Below are 26,628 nucleotides of genomic sequence, written 5' to 3'. Positions count from 1 at the left end.
CCTCTTAGGGACGCCTTAATTATTATTATTAAAAAGAATTTGAGCCTACAAATGAGAGATTTTTTTTTTTTCTATTAATTTAAGCTTTTGAAACAAGTAGCGGACATAGAGTTACCTTTTGTAGACCCGTCAAGGAGTCCGAGATAGGAGCCATAGCTACCTGGCGCCAAAGGACGATGATCTTGTGCAAAAACAAATGCCATTCCATCTCCGGCACCGGTGGAATTCGGGAAGGCAGAAATCCTAACAGTGAAGGTGGTTGAGATAACGCCGGCCATGCAAGCACAGGGTGGGCGTACAGAACCCGGCCAACCTTGTTGAGCGGCAGAGTTGGTGAGCTCGAATTGCCTTGTTGTTGTGGGTCCGGCGTAATGCTCAAATACCCATCGCCTGCAATCACAGAACCCATGCAAATAAGCTCCCCATTTCTGCAACTTTCGTTGTTGAATGAGGTCAAAGAGAAACTGATAGGGTCGAGCGGGGAGCTTGAAAAAGCTCGAGCTACAAAGGCAGAGAGGAGCAAAAAACAGAGCATGGTTTTAGCTGATTGCAGGCATAAAACAAAGCCCATGGGCATATATAGTCATCACTTTTGAAGCTTATTTTGTTCTTGGTGATTATTTCTGAAATAAAGGTAAAATTTTAGAAAAGGGTTTTGAATAATTAGAAAAATCTAACTAAGTTCCATAATTTGTATGCTTTTGAAAGCTGTATCCACTCCAGTAGTAATTGGCTTCTGACAAAGAAATGCGAGTTTTTGGCTCCATATATTAATATATGAAATTCACCAAAAGCCTAATGTGATGCCCCAAAATACCCTTAAGAAAATGATTTATTAATAATAATCACTTGTTTTAAATCAATGAACACCCCCATAATTTTAAAGAATTATAAAAGTGTTCCCCTTTTTGTGAAAATCATATTTGAAAATAGCCCCAAAAATTAAAAATTAGCTTTTGACCAAATGTTCGCTGGGAACCACTAAATGTTCGAGCTCAACCCTAGTGCAAAGGTTCGCAAGGGACTATACCAAACAAAATGGTACTATAGCAAAAATTGATTACTTAAGGTTTTTTTGCTATATATGTAATTTTTGCACTAGTTTTGTGTAATAATATATGTAAGGCCTTAGGAGTGGTTCGGCCACCCCAAGCCAGCCTCAGGGGGTGGCCGAACCACCCCTAGAACAGCTTTGGGGTGGCAATGGCCAAAATGGGGATGGCCAGCCACCCCCATTGCCCAAAATGTAGTGGCCGGGCCATCCTATAAATTGTATTTTTTTTTTTTAGGGTTAAGTTTTTTAATTTTTTATTATTTTTAAAATTTTTAATTCTAGTTTTTTAATTATTTATTGTCAAATGAATCATCAAGATAAAAGAAAGGTACCTCTAGATTAATTTATATTTTTCGACAATTATTGGTACCTTCCCAAAAAAGAATAATAAAAAAAAAACACTTCAGCGGTCAAATACAATACTAGTTTTATTTTTTTATTGGCACTTTCTGAAAAAATAATAAAATAAATATATTGAATAAATTAAAGAGAGAGGGTCTACAATTAACCCAGATATTTTATAAACCAATACAAAGGTGTATATTATATATATTGACCAACCCTTCTTACCCTTCAAATTTATTCATCAAGAAATTCCATATTGGCCATGCATGCCCCCACAATGACAAAACTGGATTCAGATCCCCTGCAATTTTTAGGAGAATTTCAGTTTTTGAAATTTCAGATCTAAGCCATTCATTTTCATTTAAGAGTCATTATCATGCCACATGTCCCACTATTAATAAAATAATAAAATAATGATGATTATTAATATCATTAATATCATTAAAAATTTATTATTATTTTATTAGTAGTGGGATATGTGGCAGAATAATGACTCTGGGATGAAAATTAATGGTCTAGATCTGAAAGTTCAAAAATTAGAATTTCTTTAAAAATTCCAGGGGATCTAGATCCGACAAAACTTTAGTCTAGTCTAAAGTGATGCCTAACCTCTTATGCTAGGCCACTTGTGCAATCATGGAGTTCATTTACAGCGAAGGGTGAAACAATGGAGCTTAGAGATATTTTCAATTGTTCACTTCTTTTTTTCTTTTTTCTATTCAAATAACAGATAGTGAGTTACAATGGATCTAACAACCACAAAATAGTGGGCACCTCAACAACAAAACACAAATAGAAAACGCAGTATAAAGACAGTAATAATAATAGACAGTAGGCAATGGTTTTCATTCATGATCCCATGAGAATTATAAACAAGCCAAGCCTTTCTAAGGGCCACACAAGGCTGTTACAAGTAGCAAAAGGACTCGATAAAGAGTCTCATGCGGTGAAGGCAACAACCACCACTAAGAGGTTGTTACAAGAAAGGTACTGCATAAAACCAGATGAGAGCCGTTGAAGGATGAACACCGACAGCAAAAGTTTCCTCCACAAAATCAAACCATATCAGATCAGGGAAACAATAACCCACATAAAATAGAAAATACAGCAAAACACAGCATAAAATATAGAAAAAATACAAGAAAAAAACAAACCACTTAGGATAGCAGCACTAGGGGAGGAGAGGCGGTTGGAGGTTTCCGGGGGGCGTGTGAGATGCATGCGCCAACGAGTGTACACCACGCGCTGGCATGTGGATGGCAGGACAGAGAGCGGCTGGCTGCAACAGAAAGCTAGGGAGCAGCAGGAGGAGGTGGACTAGCGCGTTTGGCAATGGGATCGATAGGGAAAAGTAGATCGGGTTTTGAAACCCGATCTATATCCCAGGCGACAACTAGGAGTGGTGGGGGCTGGATGGCAGAAGCCAGGCGGCACAGTAGTATTGGAGTGGTCGTGGATGACGAAAAGCGAGGGTGGAGGAAGGCGATACTGAGGAGCAGTAACTGATCTGGTAGACAAACAAGAAGACAAAAAAACAAACGAAAAACAACAAAAACCATGGAAAAAAAAAGGTTTGGGGGAGGGGAGGAAGGAAAATGCAAGGCCTTTCCCTCGTCCCCAGAAATGCTGCACAAGGCGGTGGAAAGAGTCCCACTGAGGAGATGGCTGAAGAAAAAAACCCTAGGTTTTTTTAGAGCTTCCCTCTCTACCAAATTGTTTACTTTGGAAACATACTTCTATGTGCTTGTTTCTTGATGTGCCAGTGAAAATCATTATTTCACATATTTTAGACACCCGAACCTTAGAGTGAGAAAGAGAAAAGGAGGAGAGAGAGAGAGAGGGGGGGGGGGTGTATTTCTTAGAGGCTTTGCTTGGAGAGCTTCTACCATTATGGTACAGAGCAAAACCTAGCTTTAACAAACTGTTTTAATGCATGATGTTAATTAGTGTTTACATTCGTATTTAACTATACTTGAAGGTTTTCTAATCACATGAGTTAAAGATTCTTGGTGTAAGATTTAGATTATTTTTTTGGTAGACTCGAAAAGAGTCAAGAAGCAGGTTCAACAATGTTTTTGGACGAATAAAATTCATAGAACAAAACTAATATAAACAAGAATGACGGTTTCACTAGATGAGGTAAAATGGAGAGGATGATTTCATTGTCCATATTAAATTTCATATTTGTCACATAGCAAATATATTGCCATGTTATTTAAGATTTTTAAATGACATGGCACAATGTATGCCATTCGATACAACAAAACAAAAATTTAACCGTAAAACGAATCTTCTTCATTTCACTTTAATAAAATTCTATTTCACCTAGCTCGACCGGCCCTCAAACAACTAAAACAGAACTCCTTCAATTTCAAGTGAAACGGGGAGGATTCTTATCCCAAACATACAACTATGTTAAGAGTGGAAGATTGGAATCCTGAAACTAAATTTATCTGAAAAGAACAAAATCAACATTACCATTTCTTTCCCTCCAAAGATAATACACAACATGCAGCAGCAAACATCTACTGATCTCGGCGCTCATACTTCCGAGCCCATATGTGTTTGCCATTGACCCGAAACTTTGATATGCGTTTCCCCTTCAACATTCGATCAACAAACGTAACAGACCGCAAAACCATTCGAGCATACAAAGGTTGTTCACTCGAAGGAACAGTCTCCATTTGCACACTTTCCACACAATCCCCAAAAAGCTCTGTAAAAAGCTCCTTCACTTCTTCTTCCAACACCGGAAAGCCTCGTGAAAATGTCAGAAACATTGTCCTGTCGTCCTCCGACACATCATGGCCATCGGCCGGTTGCCAATCCCATAATCCTCCTGCAGAAAAACCAGTACTACTGCTCACAGGCGTAAGTACTACTGTGATGGCACCAAACAATGGGTGGTTCAGATTTGCTAGTGAATTAGCGCCAGCAGGAGGTAGAACATGTTGTAGAATATCGGTAAAAATATGGCAGCAAATGTTGTTGAGAAAACTCTTTATCCCAGTAATTGCAGAAAATTTGTTTTGGGTGAACATTTGCAAAGATATGTCTCTTTCCATAAGTGCTGCAGTTAGGGGAATACCGGCAGCCGCGCGAGGAAGGTTGGATTCTAGACACTTGAGGCATAAAACAGCTTCATTTGCTAATGCACCCACAAGAGCATCAGGCAGCCCGACCATTTTTACAATAATGTTTGGGTAATTCTTGTCTTCGAGCCAAAGCCAAAGAGCCATGACAACCAAGGATTCTGCAGGGTCTCGGTTAAAGTTTGTGACAAGACGAGAGAATATGTCTCTGTCAATTTTGTGGTAGAGGTGGAGCTCTTCCACGCTGATCATCGACACCATCAATGACAATGTATGCATGTATGTATGTATGTGGAAGAAGCAATAGCTAGCAGAACTGCAGAAGCATAAGTCTTTTATGTGGATGGATGGATGTATGACAATATGTATGCATCATGAGAATGTCTATATCTCAATCAATACATCTCTGACAAGCCATGTCAAAAGAAGTCTCATAACTTAATTTCATTCAAGTGTTTGCATGCTTTTCATGTAAATCTTTTGTACGTGGCTTCAAGTGATAGGCCTGCTTGTGGCATCTGTAGTTTATGCAGAGTGACAACTAATATTACTCCTGGTGCTTTTATGAACTTCCCTTCTATGGCTCTCTTCACTATATGCTCTCTTAATTAATTACATACCCACACAAAGCCTTGATTATGAATGATATCCTAATCCTGAATCCTTTAGTGTTTATGAACTACTTATAATTATTAGTACCCTGCTCTGCCTCTTTTGGCATAAAATCTTATTTGAAACTCATGAGTTGACTCTCATATTTAAGTGACATCCATTGCACTTTGTATTTGTTGGCCACGTTTTACAGGATTAGTTATTTTGATAAATATATAATGATTCAGGAAAAACGTTATTCACGTCTTTGTTATCATTTTAAAAAGATTAATCAAGTTACCAATGAAGCTCCTTAGAACCACTTATAAAGTGTGTATATATATATATAATCAAAAAAAAAAGTGGAAGGACATAGAGAAATTGATGAAATCGTTAGGACTATATCTTGAATATATTGAAATATATTAAATTGTATTACAATAGTCTTTATTTATAGAGAATTATGGAATGGTAAACAAGAAACCTTGGACTAACCATGTTTTCCAAAAACAAAAGAAAATCTTTAAAATTAGAATTTTATCCTTCAACCAACCCCCCACCCCCCAAAACAAAACAAAAAAAAAAAAACCTCTAAATGTTAGTTCCGCCCCTGAGAATAAATCTACAAGGAAATAGAATAAGGTCTATCCTAAAATCTCCTTTCAAACTTGAGGGGTAAACTTGAGTTTGAATAAGAAATTGATTTTTTTTTGTTGGAACTGGATTGGTGCGGACAACACTAAAATCTAAGTGTGAGATTGGCCTTCAAAACCGTTGATGAAGCTATTGATAATCCTATGCAGCAAGAAATCAAAGATGAATGTGAACTCAAATGAGAAAAGATGCAATACTATGCAAGCAAAGTTAGACAAGTGGGCTTGAAAGGCAGCAGGAGGACAGTCGCCTACAGTAGTGGCCAAAGGAGGCTGATGAAAGCGTTTGGTGGAGGCAATGGCCAAAGAGACACCAAAGGTAGTGATCGGAGGAGAACAGTAGGAAGCGGCCAAAAGACCACTTGAGGAGATGACTGAGGACTATTAGAGGCGGTGGCCAGACAACAGTAGTGGCAAGACGACAATAATGCCTTATAGGCAAATGTTGTCAAAGAGAGGCAACTATTGGTGATAGTGGTGGCCGGAAGACAAAGGCCGTAAGTTGTCGAATGAGTTGCCAGTAAGGTTGCCAAAAGAGGCCCAACATGAATAATTCTATAAATCCCTCTTAGTTCCTCCAAAAATAAGATAACTTTAAAAATTATCATTTAATCAAAATTCAATAGTGATCGATCACAACTCTAATGATGAATTTAAAAGGCACTTCATTCTTAAAATATCACTAGTAAAATAGTCTAGCGAACAATAGAGAAGGCACAACAATCAAATTTGGGCAGTCTAATTGGGGTGAATCGGCCCAAAACCTAGTGAACCGAGTAGAGTTTCTTAATAGACTAGGTCAATGGGTCGGCCTAACTAGCCCAAACCCTAGTAGGGCAGGCTGGTTTGAACCCGGTAGATGGGATAGTGAGGTTAAACGGCCAGAATCAGGTGGGCCAAGTCAAACCAAACGGACCAAGTTGATTGTTGGCTAAAACGACATGAACCTGGCGGACAAGGTCATGGATCAAGTCGTAAAACCTAGAATAATTCTAAGAGGCCTACTTGTGTCCTACTAAGAATGATATGACTATTAAAATCACCATTAAACTTGTAATTGATCATTATTAAATTTTGATCCAAGAATAATTTTAATAATCACATCATTCTTAGTAGAACTGTAGAACACAAATAAGCCTCCTAAAATTACTCTCAAACCTGTGGCACTTACAATTATCAACAATAAATGGTTATGGTCACTGATAACCTCCCTCTTATGTGCAGTGAGATTTTGGGTCAGGTGAGAAAGATTTAGGCGTACTATGGTTACAAGAAGGCAGAATAAAGGACAGTCGAAGTGGGAGGGGCAACAGAGCTTCGGGGTGCCAGACAAGTCTTACAGAGTTGGGCCAACTCTATCAAACCAGTCTCCTTGCGGGCTACGTTTCTAAAGAAATTGTTCCAGGCTTATCAGACCCAATAAAGCTTTAGATTCAATCACGCTACATAAACTCGAGCAATTTCAAACTGCCCAAGATTTTTAGATCGATCAAGCTACACCAGCATACAACGAAATAGCAAGCAACAGATACCAAACCGATACCAAAAAGAGCACTAGCATCTTGCCCTGTGCACGTAAATCCGATTGCTTGAAAACTTCTAAGAGCAAGCATCGTATTTGTCTGACCCTATCTAAAACAACAGGATTTCATTTTAAGTCGCACATACAAATGACGTAATTAAGCAGCTCTGATTAATACATATTACCGCAATCAATGTCAGAAATCACAATGAGAGACTATTGCAAAGTCCTAATCGCAATAAAACCTAAATCCTCGCATGCTGTGCAACCCGCAACAGTTTAAAGGCTACATTTAACTCCAACGCAGAGTACACCAGATTAAAAAGAGCCACGCCATATCCCAAGCCAATGGTTCCAAGACTGGGTCTGCAGGGCACCCATCCACCTACAGTGTCCAAGTGAAGCTTCGGTGTGCACATGCAAAGCCTCCACCTACGAGGGCACTGCAAGTAACAAATTTGGAAAATGGTCAATATATACCCTAGCAACGCTCTTTTGCAACATCTAAGAAAAAGAGTAAACTAGTAGAAGGCCATTATATTTTATCCCCAAGTCAAATTGCTAGCATTCAATAAAAAGAGAAGGAAACACGTGATAAATCAGCTCATTCAAATAACACTCTAACAAGAAAACAATTGGGACATTGCAAGCAAGATGGAACAGTAGGGACGGGTGCACAGAAATGGAGATTTGAATAATGCGACAAAGTAAGATGATACATCACACTATCATGAATGACCCGACACCACATCTGGCAACCCCGATTCAAAAGGTTTTGGTGATATCAAGTTTCTGTGGGTATTTTGGAAATTAACATAATCATATAATGCCATATTAAGAGAACCTCTTTCCAAATATAACTCACTGTCTCTCTCACATATAAAATCATTTGCAATAAAATTAAAAACAAGTGTTGTACATATAAAAAAACTGATGCTCCTCAAATGACATAAACATGAGTTAAAATAACTAAAAAATATATTTTAATTCTGGGAAAACTTCTTTTTTTTTCCCTCTTGGATCATAAGTTGTCAAGATTTTCAATCCCCTAATAAAAACCCTTTTGAATAATAATTTCAAAGATCTGATAGAAATTGTGCTTATCTCATACAAGAAGACGCTACCAGTTTTTTTATAGATAGGGAAAATTGTTTTTAATTTTATTAGCAATAATATGATACGAGAGGTGCTCTTTGAGATATACTGGAGAAAGATTCTCCTCAACAATAGAACCAGATTAGGAAAAGATTGTGTTTATTACCAAAAAATAACCACACAACTCAACATTACCAAAAGCTTTTTGAGCCAGTAAGTGGATTTCAAGAATTCAAATATATTTTGATGAATAGGTTATCTATAGATGTGCACACCCCCATCAAAATTTCTCTGGAATAATTTTTTTAAAAAAAAAATTCATGCTAAAAAACAAAATAATTCAGAAACAAGATTATAAAACTTCCGTCAAATATTCTGAATTATATAAAACCCAAATAGCTTGGCAACTCCAAATTTCACCTAATCGAATAAATAATTGTTCAAATTGTTGAAAAATAAGAGGCATCACATCACTATCAAGTGAAGTTCAGAAAACTTACTGTATGTAGAGGTATCAATCTGCTCAGGAAGTTCTTTTATATCCACCTCAAACCTCATCTGAACCTGCAATCATCCAACCATGAAAGAAAAATTAAAACTAGTAATAAATTGACTCATTGAGCAACAAAACATTGAAAATTACAAAAGAGAATCTCATACATTATTGAGAACCTCCGAGTCAGATGCAGATGAAACGAATGTAATTGCAAGCCCTTTGGTGCCAAACCGACCAGCCCTACCAACCTGTTAGGAGCAGTCAGAAATCTCAGGAATGATAATATAACAGTACCTAATTACTTAAAAAATAAAAATTAATTTGAACCTACCCTGTGCAAGTAAGTGTCTGCTGAATCTGGCATGTCATAATTAATGACAATGTTAACACGCTCAATGTCTATCCCCCTACCAACCAAATCTGTGGCCACAAGAATCCTCGACTGCCCCTCCTTGAAACCCTTATAGCGTGTCAACCTAAAAACAACCCATTCAGAATAATCACAGCATTCGAAAAACACATGATGTTCAAGCAACAATGCTATTTCATCCCGAGAACTAGGACACGAACCACATTAAGATGAAAAGACAATCCAGTTGAACTCTTAAATGATTGAGCTAATTTTCCAACCAAAACAAAACCACAGATGAACAGAAGGAACAGCATATGGTACTAAAACAATAACCCAAGAATATAAACTCTAAAAACATAAGAAAAGAGACTTGGTAACACTAACAAAAAAATAAACAAATACCATAAACTAATCCATAGAGGAGCATTTGAAGAAAGGACATATCAAGGGTACATCACAATCACTACTAATTTTCCAACCAAAACAAAGCCGCAGATGAACAGAAGGAACAACAGCATATGGTACTAAAACATTAAAACAATAACCCAAGAATATAAACTCTAAAAACATAAGAAAAAAGACTTGGTAACACTATTAAAAAAATAAACAAATACCATAAACTAATCCATAGAGAAGCATTTGAAGAAAGGACATATCAAGGGTACATCACAATCACCACTAAATCAAGCACAAACGTAAAGCCAAAAAGCAATGACAACAGCCACATACATTTCTTGTGAAAAATTATTAAGATTTAAATTATCAATCATGCATATCCGGTATGCACAACTTGTATCATTGAATTTGCGTCTTATTGAACCAAAAATGCTAGATTTATAGCCTACAAATTATAGGCATTAGAAATCCACATCAAGTTACCTCCAATTCATGACATAATACAATATCAAGGCAAGAGCATAAAACATATACACTAATTCTATTATTTGCCAAGATGATATCAGATTAAATACATAGAGCATCAATAGATTGAATTACAAGGTAGAGAATGGTTGAAGAAGCTGTATAAAATATGAACGACTAAACAGCACAGCAGCATAAAATGAACAATCAAAATCATAAAGAATTTTGAAAGACAGATTAGCCTCCAGTACAAACCTTTCCTCTTGGGACATCCCAGAATGGATGCATATAGAGGGGAAATTACACTCCTTCAGTAGCTTGTTCAGCTCAGCCGCTCTACTGACACTTTTGACAAAGATAACAACTTGATTAAAGTCCAACGCATCAAGGAGGTCATTCAACTTGCGGTTTTTCTCCGACTCGCTCAATTTGATGTAGTGCTGTCATTTAAATTATGAAAGGTAAGCAAGCAATATCAAAAAAACTAGCAAAACAAAACAGATAATCAACATTTTTTCTTCTGAGCAGAACGTAATCAACATGCAAGGATATAATACCTGAACAAGACCATGAAGGGTCAACTTGGCCTCGTCATCAACATAAATTTCCATTGGCTGAAAGGAACAAATGGGACAGTAAATCATATTAGAGCCTTTCCTCAAGCTAATGGAATCCAGAACGAAATTAATGATGGATGCACATCCACTGAATCAAGATCCTGCTCCATCTGCTGTCTCCTCGAAGGTGCTTTTTAAGTCGTAAGCACCATTGACACAACAGACATCTACTATACAACTGACAGCACAACCCAGGTAGATAACAATCCTCCACCATCCCCCTTCTCTTGTTTCATAACTTCACTTAAACATAAAAAAAAAAAAAAAAAAAAAAAAAGCCCAACACCCATGCTAATAAAGTAAAAAGACTACAAAAAGAGAAGGAAAAATAAGCACAGAACCTTAAGACACTAATCCCAGACAGTTTTGGGAGACTAAAAGATTGCCACCGGGTTACTCAACCTCCCATAAAATGACTGGATATATTGCGAAAACACAACGCCAATTGGAAGCTAACAGTGATGGAACAACCAGATTTTAAGATCTCGGAGAAAGCGGGCATTATGAAAAAAGAGACTTCTAAATTCAAGTAGTACTGGCCATGGAACATTACTTCTTGCATAAATCTCTTGCAAACTGGGCGGATTTCTTTGCTGAGTGTTGCAGAAAACATCATAACTTGTTTATCATGAGGAGTCATCTTGAAGATCTCCTGCACATCTTTCCTCATGTCTGCAGAACATATAAAGGATACATTGATTAAAGTTCAACCCAATGACTAAGACTAGACAAGAACTTGACATCAAAACAACAAGTTAAGCATTTCAAGGGGCATACCAAGTGATTCAAGCATTTTGTCACATTCATCCAGAATAAAATGCCTCACATTCTTCAAAGAGAGATCCTTCTCTCTTGCCAATGCCAATATTCTTCCAGGCGTTCCAACAACAATATGGGGGCACTCATTTTTCAGCAAATCCTTGTGAACTTTGATATTGACACCGCCATAGAAGACAGCAACCTTGAGATCGGTTAAGTAAGTACTGAACCTCTCGAACTCATGACAAATCTACAAAATAGAATGATAAAAAAAATTATGCAAGGGACTATACAATCCAATAAGCTTAATAATGTAAAGCAAATGCATTTAAATTTAGCAGCCTTGTGACAACTGAAGATAATGAATATACCTGGTAAGCCAACTCCCTTGTATGACACAGAACAATTGCAGAAACTTGTCCAGTAACAGGTTCAATCTGCTGCAAAGTTGAAAGAACAAAAACAGCAGTTTTCCCCATTCCAGACTTCGCTTGGCAAATGACATCCATACCCAGGATAGCTTGAGGAATACATTCATGTTGCACTGATGAAGAACCAAAGAAAATTGGATTGAAGGAACCATCGGTAAGTAAAACATAACCTCTCTGATCCTTTTACGTAAAGGAATACCAGACCACTAAGTGCTTCGAAATCAAGTTCATGACAATAGAATATTACCTGAAAAAACATAAGATTGAAATGATTTACAGGAGCACAAACCAAAAGACCAAAAAATTTACTAACAAATAATATTGCTATACAGGGAAAAAAAAAAACGCATGCTAAGACACAAATTTTGCAATCACCGTTATGATTTCAGCAAATTCTAACTATGTTAAATTCAATAAAATACAAACAGAACAGATCTCGAAACAAAACTATCTTAAAGAGAATAATTTAAGATATGCTACAAAGAATAATTTTTTTTCACAAAAAAAGGGGGCAAACACTTCACTTAGACCAAAGGGATTCACTGGAACAGAAATTAAAATTGGAGGGACTAAATCAACATATTTCTCTCTTATAAAAAATTCAAAACACTTTATAAATACGCAATTAGAGGAATCATTAACAGAAATTTGGTATCTGAGCAAATAGGCATGAATAAATACGTAAAGCAAGCCAAATCCCACAAGGATACTTACCGTGTCTAAAAAAGCATAAATCATATAGCAATGCAGGATCACAGAAAAATCTAAAACTAACTATGAATATTTAGACATGATGTCAGACATTTACAAAATATTTTAAGCCTTTTTCGTGAGTTTCCAAAAATACTTGGCAAATGGTGATCAAGTAATACAGCTTCACTAACAAAAATAGTTGAGAAAATGAGTAGATAGTTTGCCTTCGGAAGGATGCTCAAATCCTGAGTCCACAATAGCTCGAAGAAGCTCTGGCTTCAAAAGGAAGTCTCTGAACCCTGAACTGTGAATTCCAACATAGCCCCTACACAAAATCACAAATGAAAGAAACGCATTTAGAAACACGCACAGAACAATACTGCAATGGGAGTTTCTCAAGGTAGTATATACAACTACCAACTAAAAGCAAAGAAAATAATGAATACTTGCACGGGATCATGCCATAACAAACAGCCATGCTAAGTTTTCAAGAGTCGTAAAAGCAACAGTTTGATTCATACTCCTTAAAACCTTCCTATAATAATATGCAAGCAAACAAATGGTCAGACTACACAACCAAATACTCAAAGTCAAGTTTTACATTTCCTTTCTTTTACCCAAGCAGCCAAACAATTGATCGATTTCCCATCATTTCCTAGACTATCATCAACCATCCAGGTAACAGAAACTCGACATGAAAATGGAAAGTACACGGTCATACTGAAACAAACATAAACGAATGTATTCAAAGTTGTGTTCCATTTCCTGTCCTATCAGAGCATCCAAACAATGGGTCAACTTTCCATAGTTTCCTAAACTATCTCGTCAACCAAACCAGAACCAGAAATTCAGCCACGAATCGAAAGTCACAGGAACTACTCTACTTACTTCTTGGTGGCTTCGCCGTTAACTTTGAGCGCCGAGGCCGGTGCATGGGCTTCTTCGTCATCGTAGTCTACAAGCTCCTCCTCGTACCCATCGGTTTCCCTGGTTTCTCCCATATGAATCTACACACACATACACACAGATTAGTAAATAGCGTTTCGAAACACGGAATCAATGAGAAGGGGGTACAAGATTTGGTTTCTCAGAATCGATATGAATACAAATTAGGGTTTTAAAGACGAAATCGAAGGAAAAAGTGATAGATTAGGGTTTGGAGATGAGAAGATTGAAATTACCTGTGAGACCGTGAAGAAGTTGAAAATTAGGGTTAGGGTTAGGTTTTGTTAGAGTCTGCAAAGGAAAATGGTTAGCTGAAAAATAAATTTGGGGAAAGAGATTTTGAGAGAGCGGAGACCTCGACGAGAAAGAGAGAGAAAAGTATACAGCTCCTAAAGTGAGTGATAGGGTTTGGACTTTGAGGGATCGATTATATAAGCGAGATGTCTTCATATTTCCGTGAATGCCCTTTCCGTTTGTCCATAATTCCAAAAATTACATTCGCGGCCTTTAGAGGCCAAAAGTACTGTATCGTCATTTTGTGTCATCTCGAATATAAAGTAATATAATGTATTTAAAAAATAAGAAATTTTTATTTTTATAATAAGTATCTCATTTCAAACCAACACGTTTTGACCTAAAAATATCTCCTATGTATTTTCAGAAAAACAAAAGAGGGTAAAACATATCTCCTACGTTTTGACCTAAAAATATCTCCTATAATAAATATCTCTTAAACATTGTATTTGAAAACAAAATTTAAGGTAAAAAATAATAATAATAATGTTTTTTTTTTTTTTTTTGTCAATTGGTCCCTCCACAAAAAAAATTTAACCCTTAGTCTCTTCCCAAATTGAAACTTGGGTTCGTCCCTGATCAGGGGGTCATAGTAAAATTTCTTGCACGAAGTATGCATGTGTGTTTGTTTTGGTGGGAACCTGGTTTTTAATCATTTATTGAATTTTAATTAAAAATATTACAATTATAATAAAATAGTTATGTTATGCTCGTGTACAGAATTCTTATGCATGCCAATAATATCACTCTTACCTAAAAATAAATTTTAAAATAAATGTATTCTGTTTAGAATATAATTAACCTTTCGGAATTTTGTTTTATATTTTTCAAATTATCCGAACAATTTCTAAAAAAATTGTGGTTGAATCAAACCCACAGGAATCAACACAGGCTCAAGAATTGTGAACAAACCTAAAGAAATCCAAAAAACCAAAACTTCAACTACATAAACCATAAACAACTACAAGCAAGATCAAACATCAATGGCTTAGCAAACTTTGATCGAGCGATACGAGCCATTTTTGCAACCGATCCGCTATAGAGAAATTAACAAGGGCAATGAGATGCACTTGAAGAATGAACGAGGTCGAAAAAAAAAAAAAAAAATCACTCACCTCATCTTTATTCCCACCACTTGAATTGTAGGTCAAGTGTATCGTGTTTGTTATTGTGCCCTTAAACTTTGCCAAACGCATAACAACAGTGTCAAAGCAAGTTTTGAAGTTTTAAAACAAAAAAAAAAACATGTTTACAAAACGGCAACCAAACATGTTTGTTTATAAGTTTTTAAGAGCCTTTATGAGTTCAAAAAAGTCCCTTTTTCATATGGTATGGATTGGTTGAAAAGCATGAAAGATATGTTGTTACAAGGGGATGACACTGTTTTGTGTGTAACTTTACCAGTAGACAATCTGTCAGGATGAATCAACTAAGGGTTCATTTAGTTTGCGGAATATATATATATATATATATATATATATATAAAAGCAAATAAGGGATGGGTACAAGGATTAAAACACCAAACGGGATCTCCAACAGTACACACAAAACAAAAATTATAGTGCAGGAAATACACATAAATAATAGGCAATGGGTCATAAATGACCCGGGCCTCTCTGAAATGGCCACTAAAAGTGGTTAAATAAGCAAAACCCGGAGACACTAGAAGGTACCCCACGAGCAAGCATCAAACAAGACATCCAAAAGGATGCCGGTGGAAGGAAGGCACTGATGGTTTCCGAGATGGATCTGTCGGAGAAGCAAACCGGTTTTCAGCAACAAGAATCCTCACAAACAAGCCTAGAGAAAGCAACACAAGGTAGGAATACAAATAAAAAAGCATAAATAAAATCCAAACCCAAAAAAAGCAATATCTGCGAAGGTGTTTATGAAGTCACATGAACGCGTCAGACCCATGCCCCGGCGCATGGCTCCTAGGAGGAGGAACGGAAGGTGGAATGCGTATTTTATTATGAAAGAGAATAGTTATTACTAAAAATAGAGAAGATTGGAATAAAATAGTTATTCATGTTCTTTAGTTTAGTAACAATATACATGCTCTAACGGGAATTGAACCAAAATTACAAAAAACTCCACATTTTTGTTTCAACTCATATTAAATTAAAAAATAATAATAACAAAAAATAAAAATAAAAAACCTAAAAAATAGTGGGTGGCCGAACACCCAACAAAAGCGGAAGGGGGCAATTACTGACATTAACCCACCAATCCATTCCAGCCAACGTCATTCAATCTGATCCATTGGGCTTCTGGCCCAGATACCCATTTACCATGATGGTCCAAAGCCTATCTTCAACCCCTGGCCCGATTCTCAGCCACGTGTCTTCTAAGCAAATAAATTAAACCACACAGAAAAGAAAAATCTACTGCTCTTCTTCAACCTTACAACAGGCTCTCTTTCAATGGCGTCTGCTCTCTCCTCTCCACCATTAACTTCCGTCAGAGCCACACCAAGACCAGGTCTCTCTCTCTCTCTCTTTGAAGTTACTTCTGCAAATTTTGTGTTCACTTGAATTGAGTTGTCTCATTGTCTGTGTATTCAAATGCTTAGGAAAATGCATGGGCAAGCATAACAATCAAAGCCAGGTTAAACATGATGGATTCCAACGTTCTCCAGCTACCAAATTTCGCAATCTGAAAGCTAAGGTCCTGCCTTTAATACCCTTTAAAATTTTTGCGTTAAAATACTAGTTAAGTAATTAAATTCATATAATCTAACATATGTTGCTTGATATTCAATTAGGCTGCAAAAAGTAATCCAAGCGCCAAACCGAATAGCGTGATTTGTAGTGACTGTGACGGAAATGGTAAGCTTAGTACTGTAGTTGTACATTTGTGCGTGGCAAAGTTCTCTTCTTTTCAAGATGAGAAGGAGATAAATTGAAAGAATATGTAGAGGTTGGATAGATTTTAGTTATTTTGGCCAATGGGCAGGTGCAGTTCAATGCTCGCAATGCAAAGGTAGTGGAGTCAATTCTGTTGATCTCTTCGATGGACAGTTTAAAGCTGGTGATTCATGTTGGCTTTGCGGGTAATTACTTAAGTTCTTCCTTTTTTTTTTTTTTTTTTAATGTTTTATTATCAAGCCATTGCATAAATTATTTCTTCTATTGTTGTTAAAGTATTAATTAAATGATTAAATTTACCCTTTTTATAAGCTAGCTTTTGGAACAACTCGTAATTAACATGGTATGAGAGAAAAAAGTTACGGCTTTTTTCATCATTTATCTTCTATTTCAATTAAAATGGTCCATCTTCATTAAGAATGACCAAAAGCAGTTATTTTTGTTGCAACTCTTTAGTGAGTGACATGTTCTTGGTGGACTCTCTAGGTCTCTTGCCAACAGAAAATGGTTCATATTGGAGGGCAGAGGGAAAAGTGAGTCGTTAACTTGCACATAGCACAGATGAACTTCTTTTCTTAGATCAATCCTCTTCTCATGAAATTAATTTGTTATATTCAGCTAAATGCTAGAATTTGACCACAATGTGAGCGAGTTTGGAATCAAAGAGGGGGGATGTTTCAGCTTGTTGTTGATGTAGTAGTCAATGTGTATATATTATTCTATCATTACCTATTTCTTTAACTAGTATTGTTGCATCATTGTCATTATGATTCTTTTTATCCCGTGCAGAGGGAAAAAGGATATGTTATGTGGAAATTGCAATGGAGCTGGTTTTGTTGGAGGTTTCTTGAGCACTTATGATGAATAGAAGTTATATGATTTGGTCCACAGTATCCTCGGAGCATGGTTATATTTTTGCACATATGCATTAACGTAGCCATTTATTGGGGCATGTATGTCAACTTTGTGCAAAAGCATGCAACAGAAAATGATAGTTCCCCCTATCCATCCCTGTGAAAGTTATCCTACTTAATTGCTGTGAAAGGTAGATTTCAGTTTGTTGTTTCAGTCATCTGTATTACATAATCAGCCTATTTGTTTAGGGTAGGAGACGGAGGATTCTGCAGGCTGCACTGGCAGTACTGCAAATTTGGGAAATGATTCTGTTTAATATTGATCCAAAAATTAAAAATTGATTTGGATGTTTCATTTCCATTCATTGCTTGAAAGCCTTTTCATTTATTTAAAATTCCATATATAGTCAGTCCATATGAACACTGAATTCCAAGAAGACTATAAATTCTTTTCATTTCATTTTAGGATGTCAATAGCTCTTCATGAACTCACTCATTTGTCGTAGGAGCAAGCTTGTTGCCTCAGATTCAGGATGAAACACATGAAATACATGCGACTCCTCCACAGCCTCCACTAGCCTCACCACTTTAACCCCGTTCTTCTTCAGAAATTCTGCGTACATAACTCCTCTTTCCTTTAAGAAATCCAAGCCAGCCACAAAAACCACCACAGCCGGAAACTGACTCCATTCAACTGCAGAAAGTTCTGCCTTCTCAAAGTTACAACCATAATAATCACGGTTTGAGCCTTCTGGTATACTCAGTCTCCAGAACATGTCGTTGCTTGCAACAGATTCTGCTGCTCCTTCAACCATCTCTTTCTCAGTCCTCTTCTCGCTCCCAAAGTACGGATGTATCAGCAACAGACCATTGATTTTTACGTGACAATTGTTGTTCTGAATGGCTTTGATAGCAACATGGTGTGCAATGTTTCCTCCAGCACTGTCCCCCGACAGAAACACATGGGAAAGGTCAGCTTGCTCAAGCCAAGGTTCAGATCCTACATTGTGACCAAGCCAATCCAGTGAGCTATAACAATCTTCATATGCTACGGGGAGACGATATTCCGGAGCTAAACGGTAGTCGACAGAGAGAACAATGGATTGGGATGCAACAGAGAAATCTCCCTGGAAATGATGGTAGCCAATCCATGTAGTGGAGCCAATGCAAAAGCCACCACCATGGAAATAAACCACAACAGGAAGTTTACCTGAGAACCCATGACTTGGAGTACTGGGAAGAAATAACCTTCCAGTAACTGGCTTTGATGGGTCAATGATCACATCCTTGAACTTGTATCCATTAATTGGCTTTGGTGAGGCTGGGACAATTCCAGGCACAAAGCGTTTTACAGATCCATCAGAAAAGACTTGAAGGTATCCTGGTGCTTCTTCCACTATGGACATTTTTTAGGTTCTTCTATGTCTAGTTTCTAAGAGTTGTGGGGGAGTTATAGTGGTTCATAATTGGGAAGATAAAAATAAGTTTTTGTATATTGCAAGGTTAGGTGGTGACGGCTTGAATGTTGTTTTGGTGTTTGGTTGGTCATGTAAAGTGCATTTGGGTTCCCGAGCGTGTTGCTCAGAGATTAGGTTGGAATTCAAAAGAATTCGGTATGATTGAGTAATCCTATAAGTCATTTTTGTATTCTTCTTGTGTCATTTTAAAACTGATGTAGTTTTTTAAATCATCATTGGGCTTATGATTGATCACTATTGAATTTTGATCAAATGGTAATTTTAAAAGTCACATCATTTTTTGAGTGACACGAGAGGAACAATAACTACTAACATTATTCCGCATGATTTTGAAACATACATTGTCTTAGAGCATTTACAATAACTAATTGCTTTTCAAATACATTCTACATCCAATTATCTCTTCTTCTTTTTTTCTTTTTTTTTTCTCGACCATTTAAAAATATTTGTTCATTCTTTCTCTATTTGAATTAAGTTTCTTAAAAATATATCTATAATGTGTATAAATTTCTATGGCTTAGATCCTTTCCATGTGGTTTGCCACTCTGCATTCCACATACAACTACATCTGTGATGTCAAAGCATCCCTTTCCACCAAAAGTATGTCCAAACACATTCTTTATATATATATATATATCAAAAGTATAAAAAATACTAGCCATTAACAATACATTATAATTTCATAGATGAGCTTTACACTAGTTCCCTCATAATTGGGCCTTCATTGATTCAAATTTGAAATCACTTTAGAAAATTTCTGATCATCTAAAAAGGCTGTATTAGCCCAATTAAGGTTCTTTGATAGCATAAGGTCATAACCCATTCCTGAAATATAAGATATTAATGCAAAGATAATAATAAGCATACATAGAAAACTCATAAAACTTAAAGTGGGTATCAAGGAATACGGAAATAGAAGAAAATTCGCTTCTTGAAACTAGCTTGACTTCTTGATAATCACTCCTTGACTGAAGAACCCAAACCCAAACAAATTATGAGTTGATGAACAGTATCAACCCACGTATGACGAGACATTGTAACAGATTTTGCATTTTCTTTGCATAATCGGATCAAGAGTATTTTTGGAGGAATTATTAGCTATTTTAGCTAGAAATGCAAAATAAATAAACCATTGGAGATACTCTTATAAAAATAACTATGCTATAACTTATTGACAAGTGTTAGCATGTGATTGGAGTCACATCAGCCACTAAAAAATATTTCAAACACATTTCAATTGCATGCCGTAAAAGAATTATAAAGGAGTTTTAAGTTTAGCATTATTCTTTAGGTAACTACCTACAAAGACATCTATCGATTAAGAATTGTAAAAAAGAGTGTGCCAACCAAAAAAAAAAAAAAATTGAAATATTATTATGTTATCTTCTTTTTCTTTTTCTTTTTTTTTTCCTGTGCTCACTCTCCTATCTCACACTTATACTACTAAGTAATATCTGCCCTCAACTTTTTTTCTTTTTTAATGAATCGTGATCTAAAGACTAATCAACATTGCCAAGAAAACTTATCATAAGCAGATGAATAAAAAAAGGAAACAAGGTGAGCAGGAAGGCAAATGCACGACTGGTGGCACCAGGTGGGAACAACATGAAAGGCACAGCTGCAGCCTGCAATGCAAGTCAACAGGCAACTGCGAGATACAACCCTCAAAACTTTGCCAAGTGCTAAAGACAAGAATAAAAAAAAAAAAAAAAGTTGAAATAAGTGAAATAATTAACACAAGACAATCTCAATGAATTTCTCCCATTAATTTTTTTTGAATAAACCAGTAGAAAAAATCAATTTATTTTCATCACTTCTTCAGCATCTTTGCTTGGCGTTGCTATTGTTCACCTCAATTTCAGTTGGATTAGCATCATTTTAGAAGAGAGATCAAAAGCACATTCAAGATCAGAAATTTTCTACAAATGGGGAAAAGGGATTATCCAAAGTACCCACCAAGAGCGTGGTTATTACATACAACCGCAATTTCACAATGTAAAGTACATGTATAAGGGAAGAGGAGAGAGAGTACTACTCCAGAACTATTCGTCTGCTTGTTCTACTAAAGCTAAATTTCTCCACTCCATAGCATTATTTTGCAGAGGGGGCAATGAAAACACGCTCACTGTTGAGCTTCCGCTCCTGACCTCCTTTAAGACGCGCAATGCCGATTCCGTTAGCTTCATGTACATGCTCTCCATATGCCTGATTTCTGCAAGTTCCCGGCTCGCCAGTTCATTATTGGAGAGAAGATGATCCAGCATGCCCTGACACTCCTTCACAAGATCGTTAAGTACATCAGTTGTGTAGAATGGTTCTTGCAAGACCTTTTGGATAAAAGGCAAGCGAACGAGAGCACCACTTCGCTTCTCATATTTCTTCAGTATCTTTACTAGCCCTGTGTATAGGATAACAAGATCATTAAAAGAGGAGGAGATGCCCACCATGTTGTCAAATAGGAAGAAAAAAAAGATAATAATAAAGGCAGAGAGCTGACACGTTCCGCAGTCAATAATAACCATCAATTCATTTGACCAATTTCTTTTCCAGGCCTCCCAAAAACATCTCTATTATCTTCCTGACATCTGATTTTGCAATTTTTATCTCATACATTATATCAGTCTCGCTCAACTATATACGTATTAAAACTCATCCAGGATTTTCAACTGATAATTAGTTTTATATCATATAGAATTACTTATAGTTTAAACTGCAGACAAAGTGAACACAGATGAGTTTTTCCCACAAATTCCTTCAATATAGAACCAAGGAGTCAATATTTTGACTAAAAAACCTCAAATTGTCAAGCAATTAGAACATTCAAAGCCAGTATTTTTTTTTTTTGACATATCCACACAAGAGAGAGAGGAGGGATTCGAACTAGTAACCTCCGTTTCATGAGGCGTGATCTCCAGCTGATTGAGCTACCTCTTGGGGACAACCAAGTATAGCCCCCCCTCCCCCCCCCCCCTCCAAATTACACAAACAATTAATCATTTTATTTTGTGACAAAGCAAATGTTTATCCATTGTATTTCAATTTTCTTTTCTTTTTATCAGCTTTATCACACTCCCCACAAGGATAGTTCAGCTAGCATAACATACAAATTTTGTAACACACTGATGTTATGTTATATCATATATTCAACTTCGTGTGACACACTTGCATCAAGGGACATTCATTCTTACCAACTAGAGGAAGTAAATGAACTATATTTGCTTAGTATAGGACAATGCCGGAATGTATTAATGTTCTCATAAAACATGAAATAAGCCACATATTTGCAAAAATTTTGCTCCATTTGTAGGAAACAAGTTGAGAGGGATCACAAGAAATAGGCTCTAACACACTCAAATGAAAATTTCTTGCTAAATTCAATATGAATCTCTGCATGTATGTATGTATGTATATGTCGTGCTCATCAATTACTGCTATCACTACAAAGTTAAAGCATCACACCTAAACACTCCAACACTCTCATCTCTCAAAGCCCATTTTGCCTACTCAATATTTACACAGAATTCACATCTTTTTTTTTTTTTTTTTTTGATAAGACACAGAATTCACATCTTCAGATGCTACTTAGGGTTTTGGCTAATGTAAAGGAAAAAAAATTCGTTTACTCAAATTCTCTCCAAATAATTGTCAAGGATAAAAACTAAACCCGTGATATTTAACAAGTTTATCTTACCATGTTCTCTTTACCATACTATTACAAACATGGTATGCTATTTTATGTTACTAGTAGTTTGTCGGGCTAGTCCTAAAATCTATTATTATTTTGCATTACTATCATTACAAGAATCAATTCTAGACTAAAACCTATAATTAATTTGAATTCCAAGTTTTTCACGAGCATGCATCTGCATTGACCAAAAATTGCTTATTAAATAGGCTAATAACACTGCCCTGAGAGACAAGTACCTATGTAGTTAAGTGCACTGTAATTCAATAAGAAAACCATCTCGCCATGAAAATCCGCCAATGTTCTCCATATTTGCATCAAATCTTCATCTGAATCCTCGGCATTTGCTATCTTATCTTGCAGTTCCTGCAATTTCAACCACAAGCCAAACAACTATCTTAAAAGTTCAGTTCAGAACACTTGTCCATGCATCTGACATCCTCACGTAACCGAAGGGCACACCCCATAGTGAATAACATGTTCCATGTATAGAACCAAAGACAGACAAAAAGGCGAACCAAGATATTTCTAAAGAAACTTAAGACAATACCCAAATGAATCATGTCAACAACAAGGAGCCGAGTGCCATTAAATGCCAAACAAGAAAGCATGAATCTTGGATTAGAGTGATAGTGCTGTGAAATGCAAGATTTGTTGGACAAACAAGGATTTGACAGTTGACAATTGTACAGATTTAAATTAGATAAGAGCACATTGGAGACACAGAAATTTTAGGCAGTTAAAAGCTAAAATCAGCATGAGCCCAAAGTGTAAGAACTAGCAAAGCAGTCCTTGTATAGTGGCAATCATAATAATGCCATATAAACACCACGAAACCCAACTTGGCAACAAATGACTTTAGCTAACCATCCTCCTTCCTCAAGCAAGCAAAACCTGCCCGAGCTCCTTTCCTTTATATTGTTTAGGAAAGGGAAAAAAAAAAAAAAACATAATCTGCCAGAGACAAAACAGTATGGCAAGGAATTGCAATCATAATTTGGCCAAGGCAGAACGGAGTTTGAGGATTTTTCATGCTGGATTGACTTAGTCCATTTTTTCATCTTTTGTGATCTGTTGCTAGCCAATCTTTTCGTACAGAAATTTATAGAAAGAGTAAAGCTACACACCACACAAACATCCCACAAAACCACAGCAGACTATGAACTGAAAAACACCAAAAAATAAAAAATAATCAATCCAGAATTTCATCCGCTTTCCATTGCCTTTTAAGCCGAACAGACAGCCAATCTTTGAAAAAAGAAAAAAAAACTACTCAGATTCTTAACCAAATTTCCAAGCCACTATAGTTTAACAGAGGAAATCATTATTCTTCTTCAATCTATATTTATACGATTCCCAATATTCCCAACAGACGATAAAATTCTCATTTCTAAACAAAATACCCATCGATTTCACAGTTTCTCATCTTCCCGACCAAACTTCCTAACAAAATTCTAATCAGAAATCCAATTCTTCATATTCTAACAGGAAACTGGAAACCCATGAAACAAGCAATTCACCCAATTCCCATTCCCTGAAAAACGTAAACTTTTCTTCAAACTCCCATGTATATTGGGCACGAAAAAAAAAAAGTTTTCCTAATTCTGAAAACCCAACTCTAACCCTCCCCCGACCCCCCCCCCCCCCCCCCCCAAAAAAAAAAAAAACTAAAAATTCTCATATTCCGAACGAATTCCTTCATAGTCTAAACACGAAACCCATGAAACAAACCAATTAGCTCAATTCCCATCTTCTTAGAAACGCCTTCTTTCTTCTTTTTTTTTCAAAACTTTTATGTTCTCTTTAATTCTACAAACCCAACCCTCTTTACCCCCAAAAAATCACCTTCAGTCGAATGACGTACTCCTCCTCCTTGTCGACAAAGAAGGCGTTGAACTTGTCAATCTCGACCTCCAAGAGCCTAACGAAATCAACGACCTCCCTCGACGGCGCGCAATCAGGACCGTCGGATTCCGGATCCAATCTGCGCCGTTTGTTCCGGTGTTCCTCCTCCTCCTCCTTTGGGTAGATGAGCTTGAGCTGCTTCTTCAGGTCCTTGTACGACAAGAACTTGTCCCGCCACTCCGGGAGCGTCTCCTCAATCAGGCTACTCAGGATCTTCCAGAACTTCATACTCCCCGCCCGCAGGTGATTACCGCCGTTCCAGAGCTGGGTTTTGAGATATGACAACGATAACAGGAGCGAGAGAGAGACACGAGAGGTGGTCCAGGTGGAGATTGCATTATATAAAGGAATTCTGTTTGGGAATTGGGAATATTCGGAATGTGGGGAATTTGGGAATATACGTCGGGCTGAAGCATCAGAGAGGAATATCTTTGGGTTTAATCCTCTTCCACCACCGGTGTCACCGTTAAGCTAGAACCATGTCGTTTAACTTTTTGTTTGAATCATGTCGTTTTATGTGTATTTTTGTAGTTTCTATGGCAATTACTAGGTAGGTATAAATGTCTTATATATTATCTTATCTATGATTCTTCATGTTCCTCGTATTCTTTTAAAGATGCTTGTGCTTTTATATACAATGGTCTAGAAATAGACAAAAAATAAAAAATAAAAAAATGTTGTTCATTTCTCATTTACAAAAGAGTTGTATGCCAATAAATCATAATTTTATTTTCTCATTAATTTTGTGTACTCTTTTCTTTTCTTTTTTTTAAATCAACTAAAATAGAAAACATAATTGTATGTTTGTTAGTGGTTTTTGAATTTTAAAAGTTTAAAAACTGTTGGATGGAAACAATTTAGTGTATGGTTTGCCTTTTATTTATGTGAGAGTTGTGTTTATCCAAAGCATTATCACAATGCTTTTCCCAAGGGGGAAAGCAAGAAAGGCCTCAAAACCAATTGAATTGGTGCTTGATTAGTTTGGCCTAAAATAGCTTAGTAAAATGGATCAAAGTCAAGCTTAGTCTAATCATTAATGCATACATGCATTTATTTCGTTATATTTAAAATTTCTAGAACAATCTTATTAATAATAATAATAATAATAATAATAATAATATTTTCTTTTATGAACTTAGACACGCATAAAGTTTAAATCCATGTAGTTGTTGTAGGAGATTTTTGTAGAGCAAATTCAAAGTTTGAGAATCTAGAATTAGCATGTTTTATTATTATTATTATTATTATTATTATTATTTTTAAAAAAACAAACAAACAAACAATAACTCAGTCTTGTCATCTTATTGGAATTGTTATCTTGGCATCAGAAAAAGAGCTGAGATGGGAATTTGAGGGGATTGGGTACCCGAGATTGTAGAGGGGTTTGACTTTGTTGATGATTAAGGGGATGTGATTTCTTAATTATCTCACAATAAATTTGTCAATATTAACTAATTTTTATTTTTTTTTAAATAATGACTAATTTAAAAGTTAGTTGAAACTGACACGTCAACATTATGGGATAAAAATATGATTTTTAGCACTATAACTCGATGTCTTATTTGTAGTCTCTTCCGGTCTCCGTTTTGGTGATTTTGTTTTAGATCTATATCTAGTTCTTTATACTCAGATCTACTTGTCCTAGCCGGCTTTTCCGCTTTCCATTGCTTCTGCACCGATCAAGTAACGGAGTCTTGCGTGCTGGAGAGTGTTTCTCATGCACCAACATGTGGATCTCAAGTGCCAAGTTGTGCCTTCCCGAGGATGTCTGCGATGTTGTGCTCCTCTACTGCTGCTTCTTATGGGGTTTTATTGTTTTTAGTTTTTGCTTTGATTTATTTTTTGTTCTTTTTGTCATGATCTTCGGGTCGAGCACATGAGTTGTCTCTTGACCTTTGGGCTGAGGAGGATTAGATTGGTGTGCGAATCATCTCTCACAGCCGAAAAATAAGTTTTGAGAATTTGGGCTACCCATGTCTTAGATCTAGTATGCCCAGAATAGATATGTTTCATAACTAAAGTTGTGCATGGGTTAATTA

The 26,628-nt window shown here is 36.4% G+C and overlaps 4 protein-coding genes and 1 pseudogene across 7 annotated transcripts; 1 reads left to right on the top strand and 4 right to left on the bottom strand.

The window, feature by feature from the left end:
* Positions 1–79: 79 nt before the first annotated feature.
* LOC132189621 (uncharacterized) lies at positions 80–4,653 on the bottom strand. The gene is made up of 3 exons (XM_088510456.1): positions 3,929–4,653; positions 2,770–2,906; positions 80–501 (listed from the first exon to the last, which is right to left on the bottom strand). The coding sequence occupies exons 1-3, from the start codon at positions 4,636–4,638 to the stop codon at positions 80–82; spliced, it is 1,269 nt and encodes a 422-aa protein (XP_088366582.1). The 5' UTR covers positions 4,639–4,653.
* Positions 4,654–7,275: 2,622 nt separating this feature from the next.
* On the bottom strand, positions 7,276–13,902 carry UAP56A (DEAD/DEAH box RNA helicase family protein). Of its 2 annotated transcripts, XM_059603899.2 has the most exons (12): positions 13,743–13,902; positions 13,450–13,568; positions 12,786–12,886; positions 11,809–11,981; positions 11,456–11,687; positions 11,232–11,350; positions 10,619–10,675; positions 10,317–10,501; positions 9,180–9,324; positions 9,013–9,096; positions 8,853–8,916; positions 7,276–7,700 (listed from the first exon to the last, which is right to left on the bottom strand). In XM_059603899.2, exons 2-12 carry the CDS (start codon positions 13,560–13,562, stop codon positions 7,690–7,692), a joined length of 1,284 nt encoding a protein of 427 aa, XP_059459882.1. In that variant the 5' UTR covers positions 13,563–13,568; positions 13,743–13,902; the 3' UTR covers positions 7,276–7,689. The 2 variants fall into 2 exon arrangements, with proteins under 2 accessions (XP_059459882.1, XP_088366500.1); XM_088510374.1 differs by lacking the exons at positions 13,450–13,568; positions 13,743–13,902 and having other exon boundaries at positions 11,809–12,115; positions 12,786–12,874.
* Positions 13,903–16,190: 2,288 nt separating this feature from the next.
* On the top strand, positions 16,191–17,886 carry LOC132189915 (protein BUNDLE SHEATH DEFECTIVE 2, chloroplastic). 3 transcript variants are annotated; one of them, XM_088510487.1, is made up of 6 exons: positions 16,202–16,281; positions 16,373–16,467; positions 16,565–16,628; positions 16,756–16,852; positions 17,154–17,200; positions 17,286–17,393. In XM_088510487.1, the coding sequence occupies exons 1-6, from the start codon at positions 16,224–16,226 to the stop codon at positions 17,294–17,296; spliced, it is 372 nt and encodes a 123-aa protein (XP_088366613.1). In that variant the 5' UTR covers positions 16,202–16,223; the 3' UTR covers positions 17,297–17,393. The 3 variants fall into 3 exon arrangements, with proteins under 3 accessions (XP_059460736.1, XP_088366613.1, XP_088366612.1); XM_059604753.2 differs by lacking the exons at positions 17,154–17,200; positions 17,286–17,393 and adding an exon at positions 17,457–17,886 and having other exon boundaries at positions 16,191–16,281; XM_088510486.1 differs by having other exon boundaries at positions 17,154–17,397.
* Positions 17,590–19,240, bottom strand: LOC132189914 (putative carboxylesterase 17 pseudogene; annotated as a pseudogene).
* A 1,654-nt stretch (positions 19,241–20,894) lies between these two features.
* Positions 20,895–24,997, bottom strand: LOC132190393 (SPX domain-containing protein 1). Its single transcript, XM_059605367.2, has 3 exons — positions 24,530–24,997; positions 22,924–23,050; positions 20,895–21,397 (listed from the first exon to the last, which is right to left on the bottom strand). The coding sequence occupies exons 1-3, from the start codon at positions 24,815–24,817 to the stop codon at positions 21,042–21,044; spliced, it is 771 nt and encodes a 256-aa protein (XP_059461350.1). The 5' UTR covers positions 24,818–24,997; the 3' UTR covers positions 20,895–21,041.
* Between the last annotated feature and the right edge of the window lie 1,631 nt (positions 24,998–26,628).

Source organism: Corylus avellana, chromosome 9 (assembly GCF_965113065.1).
Source record: "Corylus avellana chromosome 9, dhCorAvel1.hap1.2, whole genome shotgun sequence".
Lineage (NCBI taxonomy): Eukaryota > Viridiplantae > Streptophyta > Magnoliopsida > Fagales > Betulaceae > Corylus > Corylus avellana.
Note: the sequence above shows the minus strand (reverse complement) of the source record. Positions and strands in the feature narration are given on the sequence as shown.

Coding starts and splice junctions, on each gene's coding strand:
- LOC132189621 (XM_088510456.1), bottom strand. CDS start 4,638: ATGGCTCTTTGGCTTTGGCTCGAAGACAAGAATTACCCAAACATTATT. Junction 2,907..3,928: donor AAGTATGAGCGCCGAGATCA/GTAGATGTTTGC, acceptor TTTGTCTACCAG/ATCAGTTACTGCTCCTCAGT. Junction 502..2,769: donor TCGCCTGGGATATAGATCGG/GTTTCAAAACCC, acceptor CTGCCTTTGTAG/CTCGAGCTTTTTCAAGCTCC.
- LOC132190393 (XM_059605367.2), bottom strand. CDS start 24,817: ATGAAGTTCTGGAAGATCCTGAGTAGCCTGATTGAGGAGACGCTCCCG. Junction 23,051..24,529: donor AGTACGTCATTCGACTGAAG/GTGATTTTTTGG, acceptor TTGAAATTGCAG/GAACTGCAAGATAAGATAGC. Junction 21,398..22,923: donor CAGTGCACTTAACTACATAG/GTACTTGTCTCT, acceptor TCCTATACACAG/GGCTAGTAAAGATACTGAAG.
- LOC132189915 (XM_059604753.2), top strand. CDS start 16,224: ATGGCGTCTGCTCTCTCCTCTCCACCATTAACTTCCGTCAGAGCCACA. Junction 16,468..16,564: donor TTCGCAATCTGAAAGCTAAG/GTCCTGCCTTTA, acceptor ATATTCAATTAG/GCTGCAAAAAGTAATCCAAG. Junction 16,629..16,755: donor TAGTGACTGTGACGGAAATG/GTAAGCTTAGTA, acceptor GCCAATGGGCAG/GTGCAGTTCAATGCTCGCAA.
- UAP56A (XM_059603899.2), bottom strand. CDS start 13,562: ATGGGAGAAACCAGGGAAACCGATGGGTACGAGGAGGAGCTTGTAGAC. Junction 11,688..11,808: donor CAAGGGAGTTGGCTTACCAG/GTATATTCATTA, acceptor TCTATTTTGTAG/ATTTGTCATGAGTTCGAGAG. Junction 10,502..10,618: donor CCCTTCATGGTCTTGTTCAG/GTATTATATCCT, acceptor TTTAAATGACAG/CACTACATCAAATTGAGCGA.